General features: G+C 37.7%; 1 protein-coding gene across 1 annotated transcript in view; it reads left to right on the top strand.

The window, feature by feature from the left end:
• Positions 1-26,576, top strand: part of ZDHHC15 (zinc finger DHHC-type palmitoyltransferase 15) — a 131,425-nt gene that overhangs the window by 78,949 nt on the left and 25,900 nt on the right. The window contains exons 9-10 of the mRNA XM_060087758.1: positions 455-581; positions 10,820-10,923. Of these exons, the coding sequence (XP_059943741.1) occupies positions 455-581; positions 10,820-10,923 (231 nt within the window). The remainder of the gene's footprint in view (positions 1-454; positions 582-10,819; positions 10,924-26,576) is intronic.

The following is a 26,576-nucleotide window of genomic DNA, read 5'->3' on the forward strand; positions in this document are numbered from 1 at the left end:
TCATTTCTGAAATGTTTCAAAACCAAATCAATGTCATTACCATCTCTTTATGTGTCATTACTTTCATCCCAGCTCTAAATATAGAGGCCATTTGGCTGTTACTGCCATTTAGATTCAAATAAAGTGCTGTTAGATTTGTTCTTTCACTCCTTACATGCAGTACAAAACACATACTAACCCATGACTGTTCAATTATTTATACCATCATGTGTTTCTTCTACATTTTTTATAAAAGAGTGTACCAGTTCTTTATGTTTAATAACAAACTTACTTTGTATTAAAGTGATTAAGCTGGTTTTTACCAAGTAATTTAGCAACTAAGAATGAGGGGCCTATGCTACCACAGCAAAAAAATATTGTAGAAGCAAGTCACATTCATGGAGAACTGTAAAACTGTAATGGTCCTGATTATTGCTCTCTTCTTCTTTTCTTCAAATTCCCTACTCTGTCATAGAGGCCTTCTGTACTCCAGTGTTTACAAGTGGCCCAGAGAAAAATGGGTTCAACCTTGGCTTCATCAAAAATATCCAGCAGGTGTTTGGAGATAACAAGAAGTTCTGGTTAATACCTATTGGGTCCAGGTAGGTAATTATTACCACTGAAAGAAGTTGATGCTGAACCATGCCTTGAAGTAGCAAATTCAATTTTGACTGTATTATGCACTAGATATCAGTCCAATGTAAAACTGTATTTCCCGAGTTTTTCATTACTAGGTTAGTAAAGATAAATCAGGTGGTGAGGGCATGATACAATAAGCATTCTCATGCTTTGTTTGTAGCAGTGTAAACTGGTACCAGTTATTTGTAAATGAATTTGGGTTTTTTGTTTGTTTGTTTGTTTTTGGTTTTTTGCGGTACACGGGCCTCTCACTGTTGTGGCCTCTCCCGTTGAGGAGCACAGGCTCCGGACACACAGGCTCAGCAGCCATGGCTCACGGGCCCAGCTGCTCCACGGCATGTGGGATCTTCCTGGACCGGGGCACGAACCCGTGTCCCCTGCATCAGCAGGCGGACTCTCAACCACTGTGCCACCAGGGAAGCCCATGAATTTGGTTTTTAAATAACTCTGTTGTTTTTCTTCTGTATGTGTTTGTACATATTTTTAATAACAGTATACATACTACTTTGAATTTTACATTTTTCACTTAAATTATAGTAAACATTTCCCCTTATTGTGACATAGTCTTTATTTTTTTTAATTTAATTAATTTTGGCTGCATTGGGTCTTCATTGCTGTATGCAGTCTTTCTCTAGTTGCAGCAAGCAGGGGCTACTCTTCATTGCAGTGGCTTCTCTTGTTGTGGAGCATGGGCTCCAGGCACGTGGGCTTCAGTAGTTGTGCATGTGGGCTCAGTAGTTGTGGCACACAGGCCTAGCTTCTCTGTGGCATGTGGGATCCTCCCAGACCAGGGATTGAACCTGTGTCCCCTGCATTGGCAGGCAGATTCCCAACCACTCCACCACCAGGGAAGCCCTGTGATATAGTCTTTATAACCACTACTTTTAACTACATCATATTCCAACCATTGGGGAAATATATATTCCCATAGTGTTGAATGTTCAGTTTGTTTCCTAATTATTACCTGGAAATAATGCCACAATGAACATGTTTGTGCCTAGTTTATCTCTAGCTTTAGAATAATTCCCAGAAACGGAATTACTGGAACACTGGACATGGAGATTCTTATGTTTTTTGATATATACAAATATATGGACCTTCTATCCTGTTCCATTGATCTATATTTCTATTTCTGTGCTGATACCATACTGTTTTGATGGCTATAGCTTTGTAGTATAATCTGAAGTCCAGGAGCCTGATTCCTCCAGCTCCATTTTTCTTTCTCAAGATTGCTTTGGCTATTCGGGGTCTTTTGTATCTCCATACAAATTTTAAGATTTGGTTCTAAATCTGTGAAAAATGCCATTGGTAATTTTATGGGGATTGCATCGAATCTGTAGATTGCCTTGGGTAGTATAGTCATTTTGACAATATTGATTCTTCCAGTCCAAGAACATAGTATATCTTGCCATCTGTTTGTGTCATTCTTTGATTTCATTCAGCAGCGTCTTATAGTTTTCGGAGTACAGGTCTTTTGCCTCCTTAGGTTTATTCCTAGGTATTTTATCCTTTTTGGTGTGATAGTAAATGGGATTGTTTCTTGAATTTCTCTTTCTGATCTTTCATTGTTATTGTATAGAAAAGCAACAGATTTCTGTGTATTAATTTTGTATCTTGCAACTTTACAAAATTCACTGATTAGTTCTACTAGTTTTCTGGTGGTATATTTAGTATTTTTTATGTATAGTGTCATGTCGTCTGCAAACAGTGATAGTTTAGCTTCTTCATTTCCAGTTTGGATTCCTTTTATTTCTTTTTCTTCTCTGATTACTATAGCTAGGACTTCCAAAAGTATGTTGAATAAAAGTGGTGAGAGTTGACATCCTTGTCTTGTTCCTGATCTTGGAGGAAATGCTTTCAGCTTTTCACCATTGAGTAGGATGTTAGCTGTGGGTTTGTCATATATGGCCTTTATTATGTTGAGGTATCTTCCCTCTATGCCCACTTTCTGGAGAGATTTTATCATAAATGGGTGTTGAATTTTGTCAAAAGCTTTTTCTGCACCTATTGAGATGATCATATGGTTTTTAGTCTTCAATTTGTTGATGTGGTGTATCACACTGATTGATTTGTGGATATTGAAGAATCCTTACATCCCTGAGATAAATCCCACTTGATTATGCTGTATGATCCTTTTAATGTATTGTTGGATTCAGATTGCTAGTGTTTTGATGAGGATTTTTGCATCTATGTTCATCAGTGATATTGGCCTGTAATTTTCTTTTTTGTGGTATCTTTATCTAGTTTTAGTATCTGGGTAATGGAGTTTCCTTAAGAAACTAAGAATAGAGCTGCCATATGATCCTGCAATCCCACTCCTGGGCATATATCCAGAGGAAAACATAGTCTGAAAGTATACATGCACCCCAATGTTCACTGCAGCACTGTTTACAATAACCAAGACATGGAAGCAGCCTTAATGTCTATAGACAGATGAATGGATAAAGAAGTTGTGGTACATATACACAATGGAATATTACTCAGCCATTGAAAAGAATGAAATAATGCCATTTGCGGCCACATAGATGGACTTAGAGATTGTCATACTAGGGGAAGTAAGTCAGACAGAGAAAGAGAAATATTGTATGATATCAATTATGTGGAATCTAAAAAAAATGACACAGATGAACTTACTTACAAAACAGAAACGGACTCACAGACTCAGAGAACAAACTTATGGTTACCAGGAGCGAAGTGGGGGCAGGGGGAGATAGTTAGGGAGTTTGGGATTGAAAAAAAAATTGTATATCACTATATTGTACGTCTGTAACTTATATGAAATTGTACATCAACTATACAACAATTAAAAAATAAAATAATTTATAAATGAAAAAACAAATATATGGAGAAGAAAAACAACAGAGGAGAAATATACCCCCAAAATGCTCTAAGTGGTATGGCCAACAGTCTTAGAATTTTTTTTCTCCACTTTTCATATTTTGGGATTAAATGCTTATATTACTTTCATGGAGGGAAAAGTTAAAGTTTTTAATTTAAATAAGAACAAAAAGCAAGAACAAACAAAGATTGATTTAGAGATTCTAGGTAATTCTTATAATTGCAACAGGAATGAAGAGAAAGCAATGAAGGAGAGATGAGCTTGTGTCCTCTGAGTGACTTCATGAATCAGATTAAAACTACTATCAACTAAACTAGATCTAGAGCAAAGCTTATTTATAGGCTTCTTGCAATCCCCTTTAGATCCATTCTTCAGACAGGGATACCGCCATTTGTTCACTTATTTGAGGAAACTTTTCTGGAGTAAGGTGGTAATTAAGAAAGATTTTCTCCTCTTCATTAATTGCCCTAGTAGTTCCTCTGTACCAGCTAGTGTTTTACAGGCTCACTTATTTAAAAGCTGTGGTATATCCTATGCCCTGGCTATAAATCACAAGACAAAACTGTGTCAGTGGGTAATGTTGATTAATAACTAATACCAGCAATTATTTGCACCCCACTCACACACATACATACACAAACACACAATAACACTACGCCAAAGGGAGGTTTAAAATGAGTCTTCTTTGGAATAAAGAACAAGAGCAAAAATCAAAGCCCACTCACTTATAATCAGTATAGTTACATCATCTGTAGAGAACTATCAAATCTGCGGGAGGATAATTGCCCCAAGGATCTGCACTCTTAGAAATGCCTCACTTTGGCTCTTTCTCCCACCTTTTAATAACGTTCCTGCCATACAAGCCAAATAACAGGGCATTCAGCCATTATTATTATCTATCACCAATTCACAGCACGTTATCTCCAGTGAATTCAATGGTACTTTTTTTTATTCAAACAGAAAGTCACAAAAATTATAATCATCCTCATCAGTACACTCAGTCCCATGTAATTAATTTTTTTATCTTGATCTTTTGTTAGCACTTTTATGAATTCATCAGTTTTCCATTTCAGTTCTCAAAAAGCTTATTCATTCAGTTCAGCAGTATAGTCAGTTACCAGAAACCTGTACTTGTCAGAGTCTTTTGCATGAATTCCTTGGAGATGAAACCCTCTTATAGGAACATTTTTGCAAAAGCATCAGAGTACAACCAGAACTGTCTGTAAATGACAAAAGACTTAAAAATGACCATGGTTAAAGATTTGATGAAAGTTCATAATAATGCAATTGACAAAGAAATTTAGTTATTTCTGAGATATACATTTTAAAGCAATAACTAGAATTATGACTTATTATACCAGAACATTTAAGATTTTTAGAAATTTCATGTAATGTCTGAAACATCTATATTAACATAATTCCATACAAATAACCCAAAGAAAGTTTAGTATTAGTTGTTTTTTGTTTGCTTTTTTATACTGCAGGTTCTTATTAGTCATCAATTTTTTTTTTTTTTTTTTTTTTTTTTTTTTTTTTTTTCGGTATGCAGGCCTCTCACTGTTGTGGCCTCTCCAGTTGCGGAGCACAGGCTCCGGATGCGCAGGCTCAGTGGCCATGGCTCACGGGCTCAGCTGCTCCGTGGCATGTGGGATCTTCCCAGACCGGGGCACGAACCCGTGTCCCCTGCATCGGCAGGTGGACTCTCAAACACTGCGCCACCAGGGAAGCCCTAGTCATCAATTTTATACACATCAGTGTATACATGTCAATCCCAATCGCCCAATTCAGCACACCACCATCCCAACCCCACCGCAGTTTTCCCCCTTGGTGTCCATACATTTGTTCTCTACATCTGTGTCTCAACTTCTGCCTTGCAAACCAGTTCATCTGTACCATTGTTCTAAGTTCCACATGCATGCATTAATATATGATATTTGTTTTTCTCTTTCTGACTTACTTCACTCTGTATGACACTCTCTAGATCCATCCATGTCTCAACAAATGACTCAATTTCGTTCCTTTTTATGGCTAATATTCTATTGTATATATGTACCACATCTTCTTTATCCATTCTTCTGCTGATGGGCATTTAGCTTGTTTCCATGGCCTGGCTATTGTAAATAGTGCTGCAATGAACACTGGGGTGCATGTGTCTTTTTGAACTATGGTTTTCTCTGGGTATATGCCCAGTAGTGGGATTGCTGGATCACATGTTAATTCTATTTTTAGTTTCTTAAGGAATCTCCATACTGTTCTCCATACTGGCTGTATCAATTTACATTCCCACCAACAGTGCAAGAGGGTTTCCTATTCTCCACACCCTCTCCAACATTTGTTTTTTGTAGATTTTCTGATGATGCCCATTCTAAATGGTGTGAGGTGATACCTCATTGTACTTTTGATTTGCATTTCTCTAATAATTAGTGATGTTGAGCAGCTTTTCATGTGCTTCTTGGCCATCTGTATGTCTTCTATGGAGAAATGTCTATTTACATCTTCTGCCCATTTTTTGATTGGGTTGTTTGTTTCTTTAATATTTAGCTGCATGAGCTGTTTATATATTTTGGAGATTAATCCTTTGTCCGTTGATTCATTTGCAAATATTTTCTCCCATTCTGAGGGTTGTCTTTTCGTCTTGTTTATGGTTTCCTTTGCTGTGCAAAAGATTTGAAGTTTCATTAGGTCCCATTTGTTTATTTTTGTTTTTATTTCCATTACTCTAGGAGGTGGATCAAAAAAGATCTTGCTGTGATTTATGTCAAAGAGTTTTTCGTATGTTTTCCTCTAAGAGTTTTATAGTGTCCGGTCTTATATTTATGTGTTGAATCCATTTTTTTTTTTTTTTGTGTGTGGTTTGCGGGCCTCTCACTGTTGTGGCCTCTCCCGATGCAGAGCACAGGCTCCGGACGCGCAGGCTCAGCGGCCATAGCTCACAGGCCTAAGCCGCTCTGCGGTATGTGGGATCTTCCCAGACCGGGACACGAACCCATGTCCACTGCATCGGCAGGCGGACTCTCAACCACTGGGCCACCAGGGAAGCCCTCGTATCAATTATGAGTTTATTTTTCTGTATGGTGTTAGGGAGTATTCTAATTTCTTTCTTTTACATGTAGCTGTCCAGTTTTCCCAGGACCACTTATTGAAGAGACTGTCTTTTGTCCATTTTATACCTTTGCCTCCTTTTTCATAGATTAGTTGACCATAGGTGCGTGGGTTTATCTCTGGGCTTTCTATCTTGTTCCATTGATCTATGATTCTGTTTCCGTGCCAGTACCATATTGTCTTGATTACTGTAGGTTTGTAGTATAGTCTGCAGTCAGGGAGCCTGATTCCTCCAGCTCCGTTTTTTTCCCTCAAGACTGCTTTGGCTATTCGGGGTTTTTTCTGTCTCCATACAAATTTTAAGATGATTTGTTCTAGTTCTGTAAAAAATGCCATTGGTAATTAGATAGGGATTGCATTCATTCTGTAGATTGCTTTGGGTACTAGGGTCATTTTCACAATATTGATTGTTCCAATCCAACAACATGGTATATCTCTCCATCTGTTGGTATCATCTTTAATTTCTTTCATCAGTGTCTTATAGTTTTCTGCATACAGGTCTTTTGTCTCCCTAGGTAGGTTTACTCCTAGGTATTTTATTCTTTATGTTGCAATGGTAAGTGGGAGAGTTTTCATAATTTCTCTTTCAGATTTTTCATCATTAGTATATAGGAAAGCAGGAGATCTCTGTGCATTAATTTTGTATCCTGCAACTTTACCAAATTCGTTGATTAGCTCTAGTAGATTTCTGGTGGCATTTTTAGGATTCTCTATGTAAAGTATCATGTCATCAGCAAACAGTGACAGTTTTACTTCTTCTTTTCCAATTTGTATTCCTTTTATTTCTTTTTCGTCTCTGATTGCCGTGACTAGGACTTCCAAAACTATGTTGAATAATCATGGTGAGGGTGGACGTCCTTGTCTCATTCCTGATCTTAGAGGAAATGCTTTCAGTTTTTCACCATTGAGAATGATGTTTCTGTGGGTTTGTCATATATGGCCTATATTATGTTGAGGTAGGTTCCCTCTATGCCCACTTTCTGGAGAGTTTTTATCATAAGTGGGTGTTGAATTTGGTCAAAAGCCTTTTCTGCATCTATTGAGATGATCATATGGTTTTTTTCTTCAATTTGTTAATATGGTGTATCACAGTGATTGATTTGCATATATTGAAGAATCCTTGCTTCCCTGGGATAAATCACACCTGATCATGGTGTATGGTCCTTTTCATGTGTTGTTGGATTCTGTTTGCTAGTCTTTTGTTGAGGATTTTTGTGTCTATATTCATCAGTGATATTGGTCTGTGATTTTCTTTTTATTTTTGTAGTATCTTTGTCTGGTTTTGGTATCAGGGTGATGCTGTCCTCATAGAATGAGTTTGAGAGAGTTCCTTCCTCTGCAATTTTTGGAAGAGTTTGAGAAGCATGGGTGTTAGCTCTTCTCTAAATGTTCAATATAATTCACCTGTGAAGCCATCTGGTCCTGGACTTTTGTTTGTTGGAAGGTTTTTAATCACAGTTTCAATTTCATTACTTGTGATTTGTCTGTTCATATTTTTTGTTTCTTCTTGGTTCAGTCTTGGAAGGTTATACCTTTCAAAGAATTTGTCCATTTCTTCCAGGTTGTCCATTTTATTGGCATAGAGTTGCTTGTAGTAGTCTCATAGGATGCATTGTATTTCTGTGGTGTCTGTTGTACCTTCTCCTTTTTCATTTCTAATTTTATTGATTTGAGTTCTCTCTGTTTTTTTCTTGATGAGTTTGGCTAATGGCTTATCAATTTTGTTTATCTTCTCAAAGAACCAGCTTTTAGTTTTATTGATCTTTGCTATCGTTTCTTTGTTTCTATTTCATTATTTCTTTATGATCTTTATGATTTATTTCCTTCTGCTAACTTTGGGTTTTTCTTTTTATTCTTCTTTCTCAAGTTCCTTTAGGTGTAAGATTAGATTGTTTACTTGAAATTTTTCTTGTTTCTTGATGTAGGCTTGTATAGCTATAAACTTCCCTCTTAGACCTGCTTTTGCTGCATCCCATAGGTTTTGGATAGTCGTATTTTCATTGTCATTTATCTCTAGGTATTTTTGATTTCCGCTTTGATTTATTCAGTGATCACTTGGTTATTTAGTAATGTATTGTTTAGCCTCCATGTGTTTGTGTTTTTCACGTTTTTTCCCTGTAATTCATTTCTAGTCTCATAGCGTTGTGGTCAGAAAAGAAGCCTGATATGATTTCAGTTTTCTTAAATTTACTGAGGCTTGATTTGTGACCCAAGATGTGATCTATCTGGAGAATATTCCATGCACACTTGAGAAGAAAGTGTAATCTTCTGTTTTTGGATGGAATGTCCTATAAATATCAGTTAAATCTATCTGGTCTATTGTGTCATTTAAAGCTTCTGTTTCCTTATTTATTTTCATTTTGGATGATTTGTCCATTGGTGTAAGTGAGGTGTTAAAGTCCCCCACTATTATTGTGTTACTGTTGATTTCCTCTTTTATAGCTGTTAGCAGTTGCCTTATGTATTGAGGTGCTCCTATGTTGGGTGCATGTATATTTATAATTGTTATATCTTCTTCTTGGACTGATCCCTTGATCATTATGTCGTGTCCTTCCTTGTCTCTTATAACATTTTTTATTTTAAAGTCTGTTTTATCTGATACAAGTATAGCTACTCCAGCTTTCTTTTGATTTCCATTTGCATGGAATATCTTTTTCCATCTCCTCACTTTCAATCTGTATGTGCCCCTAGGTCTGAAGTGGGTCTCTTGTAGAGAGCATATATATGGGTCTTGTTTTTGTATCCATTCATCAAGCCTGTGTCTTTTAGTTGGAGCATTTAATCCATTCACATTTAAGGTAATTATCAATATGTATGTTCCTGTGACCATTTTCTTAATTGTTTTGGGTTTGTTTTTGTAGGTCCTTTTCTCCTCTTATGTTTCCCACTTAGAGAAGTTTCTTTAGCTTTTGTTGTAGAGCTGGTTTGGTGGTGCTGAATTCTCTTAGCTTATGCTTGTCTGTGAAGCTTTTGATTTCTCCATCGAATCTGAATGAGATCCTTGCTGAGTAGAGTAATCTTGGTTGTAGTTTCTTCACTTTAATCACTTTAAGTATATCATGCCACTCTCTTCTAGCTTGTAGAGTTTCTGCTGAGAAAGCAGCTGTTAACCTTATGGGAGTTCCCTTGTATGTTATTTGTCATTTTTCCCTTGCTGCTTTCAATAATTCTTCTTTGTCTTTAATTTTTGCCAGTTTGATTACTATGTGTCTCGCCATGTTTCTCCTTGGGTTTATCCTGTATGGGACTCACTGTGCTTCCTGGACTTGGGTGGCTATTTCCTTTCTCATGTTAGGGAAATTTTCAAGTATAATCTCTTCAAATATTTTCTCTGTTCCTTTCTCTCTCTCTTCTCCTTCTGGGACCCCTATAATGCAAATGTTGTTGTGTTTAATGTTGTCCCAGAGGTCTCTTAGGCTGTCTTCATTTATTTTCATTCTTTTTTCTTTATTTTCTTCCACAGCAGTGAATTCCACCATTCTGTCTTCCAGGTCATTTATCCGTTCTTCTGCCTCAGTTATTCTGCTATTGATTCTTTGCAGTGTAGTTTTCATTTCAGTTATTGTATTGTTCATCTCTGTTTGTTTGTTCTTTAATTCTTCTAGGTCTTTTAGAAACATTTCTTGCATCTTCTTGATCTTTGCCTCCATTCTTCTTCCGAGGTCCTGGATCATCTTTACTATCATTATTCTGAATCATTTTTCTGGAAGCTTGCCTATCTCCACTTCATTTAGTTGTTTTTCTGGGGTTTTATCTTGTTCCTTCATCTGGTACATAGCCCTCTGTCTTTTCATTTTGTCTATCTTTCTGTGAATGTGGTTTTTGTTCTACAAGCTTCAGGATTGTAGTTCTTCTTGCTTCTGCTCTCAATGATTCTGAATCTGCTAATTTTTCTTGAAAATTTAGAACCAAAGCAATAATATAATGGGATATAAATTGGAATACTCATAATTAAATTGTATTTATGAAGTTTGCTTTATGTGCATTTTGCCATACTGGCCATTGTGGGAAGGAATTAAAGAGTTGCTTAAAAACTAAAAGAGTCAAGACTGATGCAGACAAACAAACATATATAGAAATTGAGAGCAATAGGGCAACTAAATGATGCTATTGTAAGAGCCTATTCCAGAATGGTTTTAGCCAATAAGCTAAATGGTTTAAATCTTTCTAAGAACCCCACTCCTATTTCTAATAGGGTTATTACCTTCATAAAATGTCTATGTCAGCTGCAGGATCTCATTGCCTTCATTTCCCCACCAGCCCTGGTGATGGACACTCTTTTCCTATGAGGTGTATGAATGAGTCGCAGAACCCATTGCTAGCAAATGAAGAGCCCTGGGAAGAAAATGAGGATGACAACCGAGGTAAGTAGGGTGAGAAGGAAGTCTTTTCTCCACTCAGCAGACTAATAAAGACTATGTTAACACAATGAATGTAGTGTAGTGAGAAAATAGTGTACAGAAATATTATATAAGCATGTCAACGTCATAAGGACCTTTGGATGGAGAAGGGCAAGTATGGCCAGATTTGTTTAGCAAATATAGGTGGCTTAGGTAGGATTAGAGGAAAGCTGGGAAGGTTCCTTACCAGCTTTGTGATACTATAATTTATAACCAATCAGATAAATCAGGAAACATAATAAACAGTGTTGTGCATGTTTGTAAACAATCCTGCCAGTTGTCACTTGGAGTGCTTTTCTTGAATTGATTCCATCAGTGGGTAACAGCTCACCTTTCTCTACCCTGGTTCAAGCACATTGGCTAAATTTTCTTTAAAATCTCATTCCCATTCTGCTTTAGAATTGTCTAATACATGAAAAAATAAATGATAGTATATAGGGGCAAGGCTACACATCCACGTAGTATACTTTTCTAAATGGCAGCCCTCAAAGGACAAAATAAGGAGTCAGAACTTTGCCCTCCACCTTTCTCCCACCAGATTATTGAGTCGTCTTGGGATTTTTATGAAGAGCTAAAGTTAAGTTCTCATGTCATGTAACCCCATTGCCACCTATTCTTTGTCTCCATGCTTACTTCTGTGCCTCTAACATTTGTTTATGTTGTTAATAGCAGACTGGTCCCAATAATGCAGTTGCTGACAGAAATTTTGAGTGAGAACTTGTAGTAGTTATTACAAACTGTACATGGGATGAACGCAGCTGAATAAGGACACGGAAAGGCATTGACGTGGGGAGCAGAGGTGGGAAACAAGCCTTTCTAAAGGTTTCCCCACTTAGATGATCTAGTCCCAGCTTCTCTACCTGGAAGTCCAGTTTTAGAGTAAGGCATTGTTACTAGGACCAAGGAAGACAAAACTGTCCAAAATCTATAGTTAGAAAAGGAAGGAGTTCTTACCCAGCCTAAAGAACTTATACCACAAGCAGCTCCTTTACCTCACCCTGCTAACTCTTTATTGAAAAACTGACAGTATTTTGACCTACCATCCTTCAGCTATCAGACTTTTACTTACCGTGGTTACAAGTGATAAGCACTTTTATTTTGGTGTTAAGAAATCCAAACTCTAATAGAAATCATAGACTTCTAGTGTCTTAACATAGTTTGAAATATCTCCGCAATGGAAAAAAAAACTATTCATATCTGAGCCTTGTTTTGGCAAGTGGAAAACTTTAATTATAGATGCAGTACTGCATTATAAAGAGGTTATTTTCTTGAAGTAGTTTTCAATGCCAGACTTTTTAAAAATAGTCAATCATAAAAAAATAGGTACACCATTTTATAGTTTACAAAGAACTTTCATATACTGTTTTTCATATCCTTTGTCTCACAACTGTCAGGTTAAGTAGGCATTATTATTAATACCATTCCCATTTTATAACTGAGGAGACTAAGATTTGGAGATGTGAGATAACTTATGCAAGATCACAGAGCAAGAAAGAGACAGAACTTGGACTTAAAGTAAGGCATCCTGATTCCAAATACTGGATTCTTTCCAGTATAATGTTGTATGTGTCCTTTGGACAAATACACATGAGACACAGTGCTGTGCTGTGGCTGCATGCCATCTTACTATATAATGCATTCAACTGCTGCTTACATAAATTGTAAGTCACAGAGTATAAGCCACCTATAGCTTTAGCAAGAACACTGTACCATCCTAAATAAGTGAGGTTTTTTAAAAGTCCATTGAAAGAGATTCACAACCCTCCTTTATCACCCATTACAGTCTCTAACGAATTTAAATATTGGAAAACTCTCCTTTTTCTCTAACACACGTTCTCATGCTGTACTATTTGTCTGATTCTGTGTTATCCTCTCTTACCCAAAATTTCTGTGCAAAACTGGTCACATACAAGTAGTCCTTGCACTTTTTTTTTTTTTTTTTTTTTTTTTTTTTGTGGTATGCGGGCCTCTCACTGTTGTGGCCTCCCCCGTTGCGGAGCGCAGGCTCCGGACGCGCAGGCTCAGCGGCCATGGCTCACGGGCCCAGCCGCTCCGCGGCATATGGGATCCTCCCAGACCGGGGCACGAACCCGTATCCCCTGCATCGGCAGGCGGACTCTCAACCACTTGCGCCACCAGGGAGGCCCGTCCTTGCACTTTTGACAACTTAGATTCCTGGGAAAGTTACTATAAGTTAAAATTTCGTGTATTGAACTTAATTTCTTTAAGGAATAATATCAGGGTTTCAGTCCTAGCCCCAAATATAATATTTAGTTTACTATAAATTATGTACTTGTACATTATATAACGCAAAGCATTCTAAAATATATATAAATTGGTAAAATAGGGAAAAAGTATAACCTGTTAAGAAAATATGTAATATCATAATCAGGAACTATATACAGTCTTTATCTTCTTTAAAACCCCCACCTTAATTTATTTTTTATTACTTTGCATTTTATTTATTTATTTATCTATTTTAATTTATTTTAATAGAAGTATAGTTGATTTACAATGTTGTGTTAGTTTCCAGTGTACAACAAAGTGATTCAGGTATACATATATATAAATCTATTTTTTTCATTCTTTTCCCTTATAGGTTATTACAAAATATTGCGTATAGCTCCCTGTGCTATACAGTAGGTAGGTCCCTGCCTTATTTTAGTACAGCAACATATGAGGTAAAGGAACACCTTTATAAAGTCAAGAGATTTAAAGAGACTTCTCTGATGAGAATTAATATACACATGCATAGAAAAAATGTGCAAATCAAAAGTGACAGATAGATGTATAATTCTGAGGAGATTTTCTTTGGCTTTTATGACATTTTATTAACTTTAACAATAGGAAGAATTCATAAATATACAAATCATTAAAAGTTGTAAAACATATATAGAATAAAATCCCTTTTGACTACCGCTGGCAATTCTGACCCTTTCATCACTTATTACCATAATTTTTCTTCATTTTTTTTTGGTATGTTCTTTTTTTTTAATTTAATTTTTATTTTATGTTGGGAGTATAGTTGATTTACAACGTTATGTTAGTTTCAGGTATACAGTAAAATGATTCAGTTATACATATATATATCCATTCTTTTTCAGATTCTTTTCCTGTATAGGTTATTACAGAATATTGAGTAGAGTTCCCTGTGCTGTATAGTAGGTCCTCATTGATTATCTATTTTATGTATAGTAGTGTGTATATGTTAATCCCAAACTCCTAATTTATCCCCCTCCGCCCCAACTTTTCCCCTTTGGTAACCAAAAGTTTGTTTTCGAAGTCTGTGAGTCCATTTCTGTTTTGTAAATAAGTTCATTTGTATCCTTTTTTTACTTTCCAAAAATAAATATACTATATTTGTCTTTCTCTGTCTGACTTACTTCACGGAGTATGAGCATCTCAAGGTCCATCCATGTTGCTGTAAACAGCATTATTTCATTCTTTTTTATGGCTGAATAATATTCCATTGTATATATGTACGTCTTTATCCGTTCGTCTATCGATGGACATTTAGGTTGCTTCCATGTCTTGACTATTGTAAATAGTGCTGCTATGAACATTGGGGTACATATATCTTTCTAAAGTATGCATCTCTCTGGATATATGCCCTGGAGTGGGATTGCTGGATCATATGGTAGTTCTATTTTTAGTTTTTTAAGGAACCTCCATACTGTTATTCATAGTGGTTGTACCAATTTATATTCCCACCAACAGTGTAGGAGAGTTCCCTTTTCTCCACACCCTCTCCAGCACTTATTGTTTGTAGACTTTTTGAGGATGGCCATTCTGACCAGTGTGAAGTGAGACCTCAGTGTAGTTTTGATTTGCATTTCTCTAATACTTACCAATGTTGAACATTTTTTCATGTGCTTTTTGGCCACCTGTATGTCTTCTTTGGAGAAATGTCTATTTAGATCTTCTGCCCAGCTTTTAATTGGGTGGTTTGTTTTTTCGATATTGAGCTGCATGTGCTGTTTGTATATTTTGGAGATTAACCCATTGTCAGTCACTTTATTTGCAAATATTTTCTCCCATTCTGTGGGTTCTCTTTTCATTTTGTTTATGGTTTCCTTTGCTTTCCAAAACTTTTAAGTTTAATTACTCCCATTTGTTTATTTTGTTTTTACTTTAATAATCTAGGAGGTGGATACAAAAAGATATTACTGAGATTTATGTCAAAGAGTGTTCTGCCTATGTTTTCCTCTAAGAGTTTAATAATATCCAGGCTTACATTTAGGTCTTTAATCCATTTTGAGTTTATTTTTGTGTATGGTGTTAGAGAATGTTCTAACTTCATTCTTTTACATGTAGCTGTCCAGTTTTCCCAGCACCACTTATTGAAGAGACTTTTTCTCCATTGTATATTCTTGCCTCCTTTGTCATGGATTAATTGACCATAGGTGCTTGGGTTTATTTCTGGGCTTTCTATCCTGTTGCATTGATCTATATTTCTATTTAATGCCAGTACCATACTCTTTAGTATAGTCTGAAGTCAAGGAGCCTGATTCCTCCAGGTCTGTTTTTCTTTCTCAAGATTATTTGGCTGGGCCTCCCTGGTGGCGCAGTGGTTGAGAGTCCGCCTGCCGATGCAGGGGATACGGGTTCGTGCCCCGATCTGGGAGGATCCCACATGCCGCGGAGCGGCTGGGCCCGTGAGCCATGGCCGCTGGGCCTGCGCATCCGGAGCCTGTGCTCCGCAACGGGAGAGGCCACGACAGTGAGAGGCCCGCATACCGCAAAAAGAAAAAAAAAAAAAAGATTATTTGGCTATTTGGGGTCTTTTGTGTCTCCATACAAATTTTAAAATTATTTGTTCTACTTATGTGAAAAACGCCATCGGTAATTTGACAGGGATTGCATTGAATCTGTAGATTTCCTTGGGTAGTATAATCATTTTGACAATATTGATTCTTCCAATCCAAGAACATGAAATATCTTTCCATCTGTTTGTGTCTTCGATTTCTTTCATCAGCATCTTACAGTTTTCAGTGTACAGGTCTTTTGCCTCCTTAGGTAGGTTTATTCCTAGGTATTTTATTCTTTTTGATGTGATGGTAAATGGGATTGTTTCCTTAATTTCCCTTTCTGATCTTTCAGTGTCACTGTATAGACATGCAACAGATTTCTGTGTATTAATTTTGGATCCTGCAACTTCACCAAGTTTATTGATTAGCTCTAGTAGTTTTCTGGTAGTGCATTTAGGATTTTCTATTTACAGTATCATGTCATCTGCAAACAATGACAGTTTTACTTCTTCATTTCTAGTTTGGATTCCTTTTATTTCTTTTTCTTTTCTGATTGCCATGGCTAAGACTTCCAATACTATGTTGAATAAAAGTGGCAAGGGTGGATATCCTTGTCTTGTTTCTGATTTTAGAGGAAATGCTTTCAGCTTTTCACCATTGAGTATGATGTTAGCTGTGGCTTTGTCATATATGGCCTTTAGTATGTTGAGGTAAGTTCCCTCTATGCCCACTTTCTGGAGAGTTTTTATCATAAATCGGTGTTACATTTTGTCAAAAGCTTTTTCTGCATCTATTGAGTTGATCATGTGGTTTTTAGTTTTCAATTTGTTGGTGTTGTGTATCACACTGATTGGTTTGTGGATATTGAAAAATCCTTGCATCCCTGTAGTAAATCCCACTTGATCATGGTATATGATCCTTTTAATGTGTTGTTGGATTTGGTTTGCTAGTATTTTGTTGAGGATTTTTGCATCTATGTTCATCAGTGTTATTGGCCTGTAATTTTCTTTTTTGTGGTTTCTTTGTCTGGTTTTGGTGTCAGAGTGATGGTGACCTCATAGAATGCATTTTGGAGTGTTCCTTCATCTGCAGTATTTTTGGAATAGTTTGAGAAGGATAGGTGTTAACTCTTCTCTAAATGTTTGATAGAATTTGCCTGTATAGCCATCTTGTCCTGGACTTCTGTTTTGTGGAAGTTTTTAAATCATAGTTTCCATTTCAGTACTTGTGATTGGTTTGTTCATATTTTCTATTTTCTCTTGGTTCAGTCTTGGAGGGGTGTTCCTTTCTAAGAATTTGTCCATTTCTTCTAGCCTTTCCATTTTATTGGCATAGAGTTGCTTCTAATAGTCTCCTATGATCCTTTGTATTTCTGCAGTGTCAGTGAGTAACTTCTCCTTTTTCATTTCTAATTTTATCAATTTGAGCCCTCTTCCTTTTTTTTCTTGATGAGTCTGGCTAAAGGTTTATCAATTTTGTTTATCTTTTCAAAGAACCAGCTTTTAGTTTCATCAATCTTTTCTATTGTTTTCTTCATCTCTATTTCATTTATTTCTGCTCTGATCTTTTTTATTTCTTTCCTTCTACTAACTTTGGGTTTTCGTTGTTCTTCCTTCTCTAGTTGCTTTAGGTGTAGCATTAGGTTGTTTATTTGAGATTTGTCTTGTCTCCTGAGGTAAGATTGTATTGCTATAAACTTCCCTCTTAGAACTGCTTTTGGTGCATCCCATAGGTTTTGTGGGGTTTTTGTTTGTTTTGTGGTTTTTGTTTGTTTGTTTGTTGGCTGCACCATACGGCATGCAGGATCTTAATTCTATGACCAGGGATCAAAACCATGCCCCCTGCATTGGAAGCACGGAGTTTTAACCACTTGACCACCAGGGAAGTCCCTGTGTCCCATAGGTTTTGGATCATCGTGTTTTCATTTTCATTTGTCTCTAGGTATTTTTTGATTTCCTCTTTGCTTTCTTCAGTGATCCATTGGTTGTTTAGTTTCCACATGTTTGTGTTTTTTACGGTTTTTTCCTTGTAGTTGATTTATATTCTCATAGAGTTGTGGTCAGGAAAGGTGCTTGGTATGATTTCAATTGTCTTAAATTTACTGATGCTTGCTTTGTGGCCCAGCATGTGATCTATCCTGGAGAATGTTCTATGTGCACTTAAGAATGTGTATTCTGCTGCTTTTGGATGGAATGCTCTTTAAATATCCATTAGGTCCATGTGGTATAATGTGTCATTTAACGGCTTTGTTTCCTTATTGATTTCCTGTCTGGGTGATCTGTTCATTGATCTAAGTGGGGTGTTAAAGTCCCCCACTATTATTGTGTTACTGTTGGTTTCTCCTTTTATGGCTGCTAGCATTTGCCTTATACATTGAGGTACTCCTATGTTGAGTGCATATATATTTACAATTGCTGCATCTTCTTCTTGGATTGATCACTTGACCATTATGTAGTGTCCTTTTTTGTTTCTTATAACAGTCCTTATTTTAAAGTCTATTTTGTCTGATATGAGTATCACTACTCCAGCTTTCTTTTGATTTCCATTTGCATAGAATACCTTTTTCCATCCCCTCTCTTTCAGTCAGTATGTTTCCCTGGACCTGAAATGGGTCTCTTGTAGACAGCCTATATACAGGTCTTACTTTTGTGTCCATTCAGCCAGTCTCTGTCTTTTGGTTGAAGCATTTAATCCATTTACACTTAAGGTAATTATCGATATATATATTCTTATTGCTATTTTGTTAATTGTTTTGGATTTGTTTTGTAGGTCTTTTTATTCCCTTTGTCTTTTGTTCTCTTGTGATTTGAAGACTATCCACCAACTATTCCATCAACTATCCATGAGTATTCCATCAGCCTGGTTTGAGAATCCAGTAGGGAGCTCCAGGTCAGGATCAAGTCCTAGGGTACACAGTAATTATGCACAACCTATTCCAGTTACTCTATACCAATGTATTAACTATGACAAGAATGATATTTTAAAAGAATCCAGCAGAAAAGAACCAAGCTTTCCTTAACTCACCAAAACTGCTTTCTAGCTGTAGCTAATGAGACTGAAAATCAACTCTATAATTTTGATAATTTTATTATTCCAGGTGAGATATTTTTATCAAGTTAAAAAGTCTTCATATGAAAAACAAAATTTGCTTGAATTTGCTAATACAACTTTCCAGTGTTAATGATAACCAGGGCTTGAAAGAATTAAACTCCTTGTCAAATGCTGGACACTTATCCAGGAATATATTGACATCAGACTCTAGCATATTATATGCTTTATATATAGCATAATTTCCTACTCCTTTGGGTAAAACTTTTTCTGTATGAGATCATTAGTAACTGCTCAAGGTAGAAGGTTTCTGATTTATTTATTTTCAATCTGGTAGTTTCTGCTGCTATGATAAATAACCTGTTACGAAAAAGAACAAAAGAAATAAGCTAGTATAATTTGGGAGCATATTAAGTGTATGACATTGAACCCATAAGAGACATTATGCATTTTTGTGTCTAAACTCAAGTGTCTTGCATTTATTTGGGAAGATAAGACACATACATGAAAAGTTGCCTTACAAAACACAATACAGGGTATGTTATTGACCAAATAAATAGAACCATAAAATTTGTCCGATAGGAATTCAAAGGAGAGAATTGTTCTTTTAGTCTGGGCTAGTCAGGGAAGGCTTTATAGAGGAAACAGAATTTTGGCCTTAAAGATGAGATGGGATTTGGATTTGTGGCAAGGAATGAAATGGCAGAAGTTAAAAGGAAAATCACAGGTTATAATGCATGAGACCCCAAGCTCAGTGAGGAGGATATGAAGAAGAAAGTAGCCTAGCTCCAACAAAGAGTTTGAATGGTAGTGGATTGGATGGGAACTACTTGAAGTCATAGACCTCATCACCTTCATTTCAGTACTATCTTCAACCCTTGCAAAATAGGGGTGCATATAGAAGATGATTGTTAGCTTAATGCCACAGGTGAATTAGTGTTAGATTGAATAGGACCTTAGGTACAAGACTAAGGACTTTTCTGTGGATAATGGGGAACTACTGATGGCTTTTAAGCAGGGGCTTGATATGAGGATAATGTTGTTTTAGGAAGATGATGAGGTAATACTCTACCAAAGCACACTTCCATTCTATGCCAGAGATTGCTCTAATTGCTGTACCTTCTGAAATCATTGGTAAGAGCCCTCTCTTCATCAGAACTCAGACTCTCTAAGGATATCCTATATATAAGAACTCTGGTTCTGAGATGAGACCTTACACGTCAAGAGCTTTATTGTTTAGAATCATCTCTGGGTGATATTCTGTGCAATCACCTCCCAACCAGAGACAGCCATTGAACCTTGCTTGAAGAGAAAATTACCTTATCACTTAATTCTTTGGGCCTAACCAGGCCTCTATGATTATGCCTGAGGAACATTAAGATACTACCACAGGACTTAGGCAAGGTCACAAGTTAAATTCATGCTTCCTACCTTAAAGAATATACCCCTTCAAGGGCACCAAAGTGCCCTTACTTATTCCCATGCATAGTGGCAATAGGTAGGGCTAAATTGGAAGAGTCCTTAGTCTCAGTCAATTCTTTTTTTTTTTAGGTAAGAATTAGATTTAGATTAGAGAGATACACACTCAATAGACAAGAGTGTGGGGAAGGCAAGAGACACTGAAATATGGGGTGTTTAGTTTTTATGGGCTGGGTAATTTCATAGGCTAATGAGTGGGAGGATTATTCCAACTATTTCAGGGAAGGGGCGGGGATTTCCAGGAATTGGGCCACCGCCCACTTTTTGGCCTTTTCAGGTCAGCCTTGGAACTGTCATGGCACCTGTGAGTGTGTCATTTAACACGCTAATGTATTACAATGAGCATATAATAAGGCTCACGGTCTACTGGAAGTTGAAACTTCTACAATCTTAGACCTAGTTGTTTATAACCAGTTTTTGTTGTGTCCTCAACAGCTATGTCATTCTTTTAAAGGCTGTGCCCTGCCCCCTTCCCTCCTGTTACATTCCCCGCTCAGAGATTTTACTCCCATATTCTTATGGGAAGCTTAGGGGCAATGGTCTGTCTTCTGTAACTGCTTCAAGGCTGAGCAGATGCGTCGACCCTGCCTGTCAGGGAGTAAAAGTCTCTAGATGCCTGATATAGGGGCCCCAGGGGCCAGATGCCTTCTTGTTTTAAGTCGATATGGGCTGGAATCCTCTCATAGCCATCATCTTGTTGTGGAACTGTTGTAACTGCTTCCATAGCCTTCCTATGAATCTTCTTGAAGATGAAGCACTTTTGCAATAGCATCAAAGTACAAAAATAACTATCTATAAATGACAAAAGACTTAAAAGCCATGGTTAGACATCTGATTGCAGTGTAATTGATAAAGAAGCTTGGTTAAAATAACCAGAATTATGACTGATTACATTTAATTTAACATACCAAATAATTCTAGTTAAATATTTCTCTCTGAGATGCCTCAGGGGCCTGCTAAAGCATCCCAAAGTTAGCTGGAAGTCAAAAGAACTTTAATTAAAATTCGATATTTGGGAAGTTTGCCAAAAAGTTTCAAAACACTTGGTCAAATAAGATCATAGGTCACTGTGAGATAATACTTATTATTTAACAAAAGTTACAAGAGATCTCAAAAGTAAATACAGATCACTTAAAGGCAAAGAAACTCACACAATCTGTTATCAAAAGTAACATTCCAAGAATACTTTGTTCTCTTAACAGAGAGAGAAACCAATTCCAAGTCTTGCCTCAGCTTACTCCCAACAAAATCCATTTACCCAACTAAATTCAATCCAATCTTAGAAAATCCTGATCATGCACAACTGTTTTCTTCGCAGTGTTCCTTTTCCATTCCTCACACATCTTTTACTGAAAACACACATCTTACTTTCCTTAAAAGTTTTTTTCACATTGAGTCACTTACTTTCCTTGCTGACAAATTTGTAACAGATATAAGGTCTTATTTGACCTCTAGTAAACCTAGGTACAACAGAAGTACTATACTTAACATTGATGACTCTAAAGACATCAAACCAACAAGCTTAAGCCACCTTTAATACCAGCTATCTGATTAGTACTGAATATTTCTCAGATGACATGAAACTGAAATTCATTCTAGCCAGATTATTTTACATTTCTGAGTATTTATATAAGTGCTTAGTTTCCTTTAAGCCAATTAAATAGAGCTCTTTTACAAATTAATTTTGGCAATACCATACATCTACAACACACACATAGATACATATGAACACACAAACAAACACAGAGACCTCATAGTTCTCATTCCAAAATTTCAGCCCTGAATCAGGTAGAACAACGTAAAACCCATCAGTTACAAGAGGTTGGATTCAAATTGGGCTTCTGGCAGATGGAAAAGGCAGATGGAAAAAATCAAGGTCACCTGTCTAGATGGCTAAATCCTTTTTACTAATGTTTATGGAGAAGACACTTAAGATTTTTATTTGTCCTTGATAAGTCGAGTTCCATATTCTCTAGCCCTTTTCCCAAAGTTTGCATTTTAAAAAATGGCAGAGATAAGGGTTTCCCTGAGAAGACCAGATAGAATATTTGCATCTCAAAGGCATGAGAAAGGCAGGCAAATTCCTTCTAGGATGATTTTGTTCCCTTAAGTCCAGACAATTTTTTTTTCTTTCCCTCAAAGAATTGGGTAGCTACCTCAATGTTAACAAAGAACTGGCACACCCATTCACCTATGTTGGAATGTTTTATTTTCCCTCATTTGCCTTAGGGGAGAAGGGTTCCCCCCAAAATCCTATCAGCTATGGTCAGTTTAGTCTGACTGGTGGTCTCCCATTTTGGTTCAGGTATTAATAATCGCTGGCTGGATATCTTTGACCAAGTCTGGGACCTTGATATTTCACACTCCAGGGTCTACTAAGGCTTCTATTTCAGCTCCAGATTTAGTCTGTTCCTTTCTACTTTCTGTTAGAATCATTTGGTGATGAGAATAGTTCCCTTGCCCCTCAAGAAACAGAGTGGCCCCTAACTTAGTTTATAAGTCTCTTCCCATTAAGGGGATGGGACAATCAGGCACAAACAGAAAGGAATTTAGAAACAGCTGGCATTGATGTTGCACAAAAGGGGTTACTGGAAAGTGTGCCCCTTCCACTTCCCTGACACCTCACTGCATATTCCTTATGATTGCTAAGGCTTCCAGTTCTTTGGGTTAAGATTGAAAAGGTTGCACCAGTATCTATAAGAAATTCTGTCGAGTGGCCTGCCACATCAATGACCACCTGAGGCTCAACACTAGTTATGAGATGTTATCTCTAGTCATGATGCCGAAATCTCAGCCTCTATACACTGGTGCCAAATGGAATCTCAGAAACAGAGTTTTGGGTGAAGTAGAAGAATAGCTTTATTGCTTTGCCAGGCAAAGGGGGACACAGTAGACTCCTGCCCTTGAAAATTATGTGTCCCAACCTGGGAGGACTTGATGAAGAGTTTTATAGCAATAGTTAAGGGCGAGGTTGCTGACAAGATTAGGGTGTGTACAGAGCCGGTCCTCCTTTAATCTCATCTCAGGTAATCTTGATGGGCTTCTCTGGTTCCTTTAGTCTGGCCTTAATTGGTCTTCTCTGGTATGGAGAATGCTGACATCTTCCATCTGTTGGTTTTTAATTCTATAAAAGGGCTTAAAGATATTGTTATGTGTATCCCTTGAGGTGGAACCAGGACCCTGACCCAAGGCTGCACTATTGTTTCTTGGCTGTTCCTCCCTTGACTCTGCATCCCTTCCCTTCCCAGATTAGCAACTGTTCATGAATCTTAGGGAAGGTCATGGAGGCTGAACAGAAAGGCTCTCTGTGCCCAGGAGCCCCTACAGGGTCCTGCTCGGTTTCAGGCAGAGCAGCTTTTGGCCTTGGGCCCCTTCAACCTTCTGATTGCAAAACCATCAATGGCCAAGGGGTCCCCATTGCTGTCTGGCATCTGGGGCATTCCCTCCTCCAATGTCCTGGCTGTTTGCAAAGGGCACATTGATTTTGATCCTCCCTCCAGTACCCCTTTTGTCTACACAGGGTACACTGGTCCTGTCTGGGTACCCGTGGGCCTAATGATCCACCAGGGCCAGATTGGCCTAGGAAAGTTGGCTTCCCCTTTGGTGGTCTCTGAGGGGACAAAGCCACTGCCATCTTTTGAGCCTTTTGCATATTTATCTGGGTGCATTTAACCTTTTCAGCCACATCTCTATTATTGAAAACTGAATAAGCCAATAGGAACAAATCGTTCATTGGAGTCTGAGGACCAGCAGTTGCTTTCTGAATTTTCCGCCTGATATCTGGGGCAGACTGGGCTATGAAATTCATAGCCAAAAGGTCCTGTCCCTTAAGGGAGGAGGGACTCATGTTCATATATCTCCTAAAAACCTCCACTAGTCTCCCTTGGAAGATGGCAGAATTTTCATCCTGTCCCTATTGGACCTCTTTCAGCTTTTCATAATTAACAGGTTTTACTGTAAATTTCTTCATACCAACTATCGAACAGACCCCTGTCTATCCCTATCAATAGAATTCCATTGTGGGTCTACCTCAGGGACAGCATCATTCCCCACCCGGTGTACTGCATGGCCCTGTAGGGTGGGTCAGTTAAAATGTCCTCTGTGTCCTTCCTAGAGTTATCCCTCCAAGCTATGCATGCCTTAAATTCCTTTTGTGTTTCATTGCCTAAATACAAGGCCATGAAAATTTGGACATATGGTACCTCACCCCATTTTAAATTTCCTAACTCATATTGTGGCCAAACCTGATTACATAACCTAATAAGTGTTTTCTCTTTTAATTCCTGTTGTCTGAATCTTTCCCAATCCCAGAGTATATGGTCCAGAGGGGTATCAGTCAGGATTGATGCAGCCTGACCCATTTCAGACCCAAGCCTGAGGTAATGTCTTTAACTCTTGTGCTATCCAAAAGTTCTGCTCTCATGTCAAAATCCACCACACAATTTGGTCAAGATTGGCACTTATGATTTTAGATGCTACCCCTTCCAAGGTAGTCTCCCAACCAGGTGTTAATGCCTGAAAAGTTGCCACAAAGGAATGGTACAGAAGGTGTCCCCCATAGTGTCGATGATGAGCAGGAGTTGGCCTAGTTGTACGTCGGGAATAAAGGATCAGTGCTTATAAGGGTTGGAGGGAGGGGAGAGAAAGAAACAAAAAGAGAGAGAGAGAGAGAGGACGGAAGGAAGGAAGGAAAGAAGAAAGAAGGGAGAGAGGGAAATAAAGGGAACAGGAATAAACATAGAATGTAGGAGAAAAACCTCAGAGTCAAGGAGAAGAGTACAGATTATCAAATCCTGCAGCAACACTTTTGTCCTGGACCTGCGTTAAGCATATGGGGTTGACCGGCCCATCAGATGAAATGAGCAGACATTGGTGGAGCATCCTCCCCAGTACACCTGGCTCCTGGCATCCCACAGGCCCATTTAGGACTAAGACCTGACTCTCAACATTTTCCTACCTTATCACTGTCCCTTCGTGGCTTGCCAGCTGAAACCATACACTTCAGATTGGGACTTGAACCCACTGACTGGGACTCAAACCCAGCCAAAACCCGGATTGGGACTTGAACCCACTGTCTTTTGAGATCGCACACCTGGCCTCAGGACTTGCTGTAATTCAGGTTCTTTATGTCTCAGCACAGAAGGAATTCAGTGAGAGGCAAAGTGATAGGAAAGAAGTAGATTTATTGAGAGAGATACACACTCCATAGACAGAGTGTGGGCCATCTCAGAAGGGGAGAGGAAGTCTCAGTCAATTCTTTATCAGTGTTCTATATAGGAATTCAAGATACATTGGCCTATACTAACATCTTACCAACCTGATATTCCTATGAGTCATATACTTATGATTACACATTTGGGATGATTAAGTGTGTGGCTCTTTTCCAAAAGGCTGTTTTCTCTCATTCCTACATATAGAAGACAGTACTATTCTGGGAGAGGATGTCTGGCTGGTTCACCAAGAATATATAGGAAAAAGAGAAGGGAAAGGGAAAAACTAACATTTATTAAATTTATTTGGGGAGATAAGACATATATGAAAAGTTGATTGACAAAACACAATACAGGATATGATGTTGACAAAATGAGTAGAACTATAAAGTTTGTGCTATAGGAACTTAAAGGAAAGTGATTTCTGTAGGCTGGGCTCATCAGGAAAGGCTTTACAGAGAGGGTAGAATTTGAGTGTTAAAGATTAGATAGCATTTGGATTGGTGGCAAGCAATGAAGAGGCAGAAGGTACAAGGAAAGTCACAAATAATCAGGAGACCTCAAGCTAAGTGATGAAGAAAGTAACCTGGCTCCATAAAAGAGTTTGAATTGTAAGGGACTGGATAGGAACTCCTTGAAGTTAGGGACTTCATAACCTTTATTTCATTGTTTTCTGCATCCCTAGCAAAGTAAAGTTACATATAGATGATTGTTTGAATCCAAGGGTACAACTAACATTTGTTGAATGACTATTATTATATTCCAGGTGATTTACAAGCACTGTCATATTTAAGAGTCATAATCACTTTGTAAGTTGTAAATATTAAATTACCCCCATTTTACAGGTGAGTAAACTCAAGCACAGAGAATCCCAAAGTCACACAGCCAGTCAGTGACAGAATCTGGCCCCAAAATCCAAACCCTTAACCACTGTACCACCCAGTGTCTCTCCTTTGATCCTACTTACTTTTCAATTTGTAGACTTTTTTAAGGTCCATTTAAAAGAAAACTTCTCAGTTCCTGTGCCTCTTTCATCAGAAATAGAATGATGGAAAAACATGGATAATACTCTGGCATGGGGATCATTTCCCAGCTCTGCCACTGGGCTCAATGTATGACTTTTGGAAAGTCC

Source organism: Mesoplodon densirostris, chromosome X, assembly GCF_025265405.1.
Source record: "Mesoplodon densirostris isolate mMesDen1 chromosome X, mMesDen1 primary haplotype, whole genome shotgun sequence".
Lineage (NCBI taxonomy): Eukaryota > Metazoa > Chordata > Mammalia > Artiodactyla > Ziphiidae > Mesoplodon > Mesoplodon densirostris.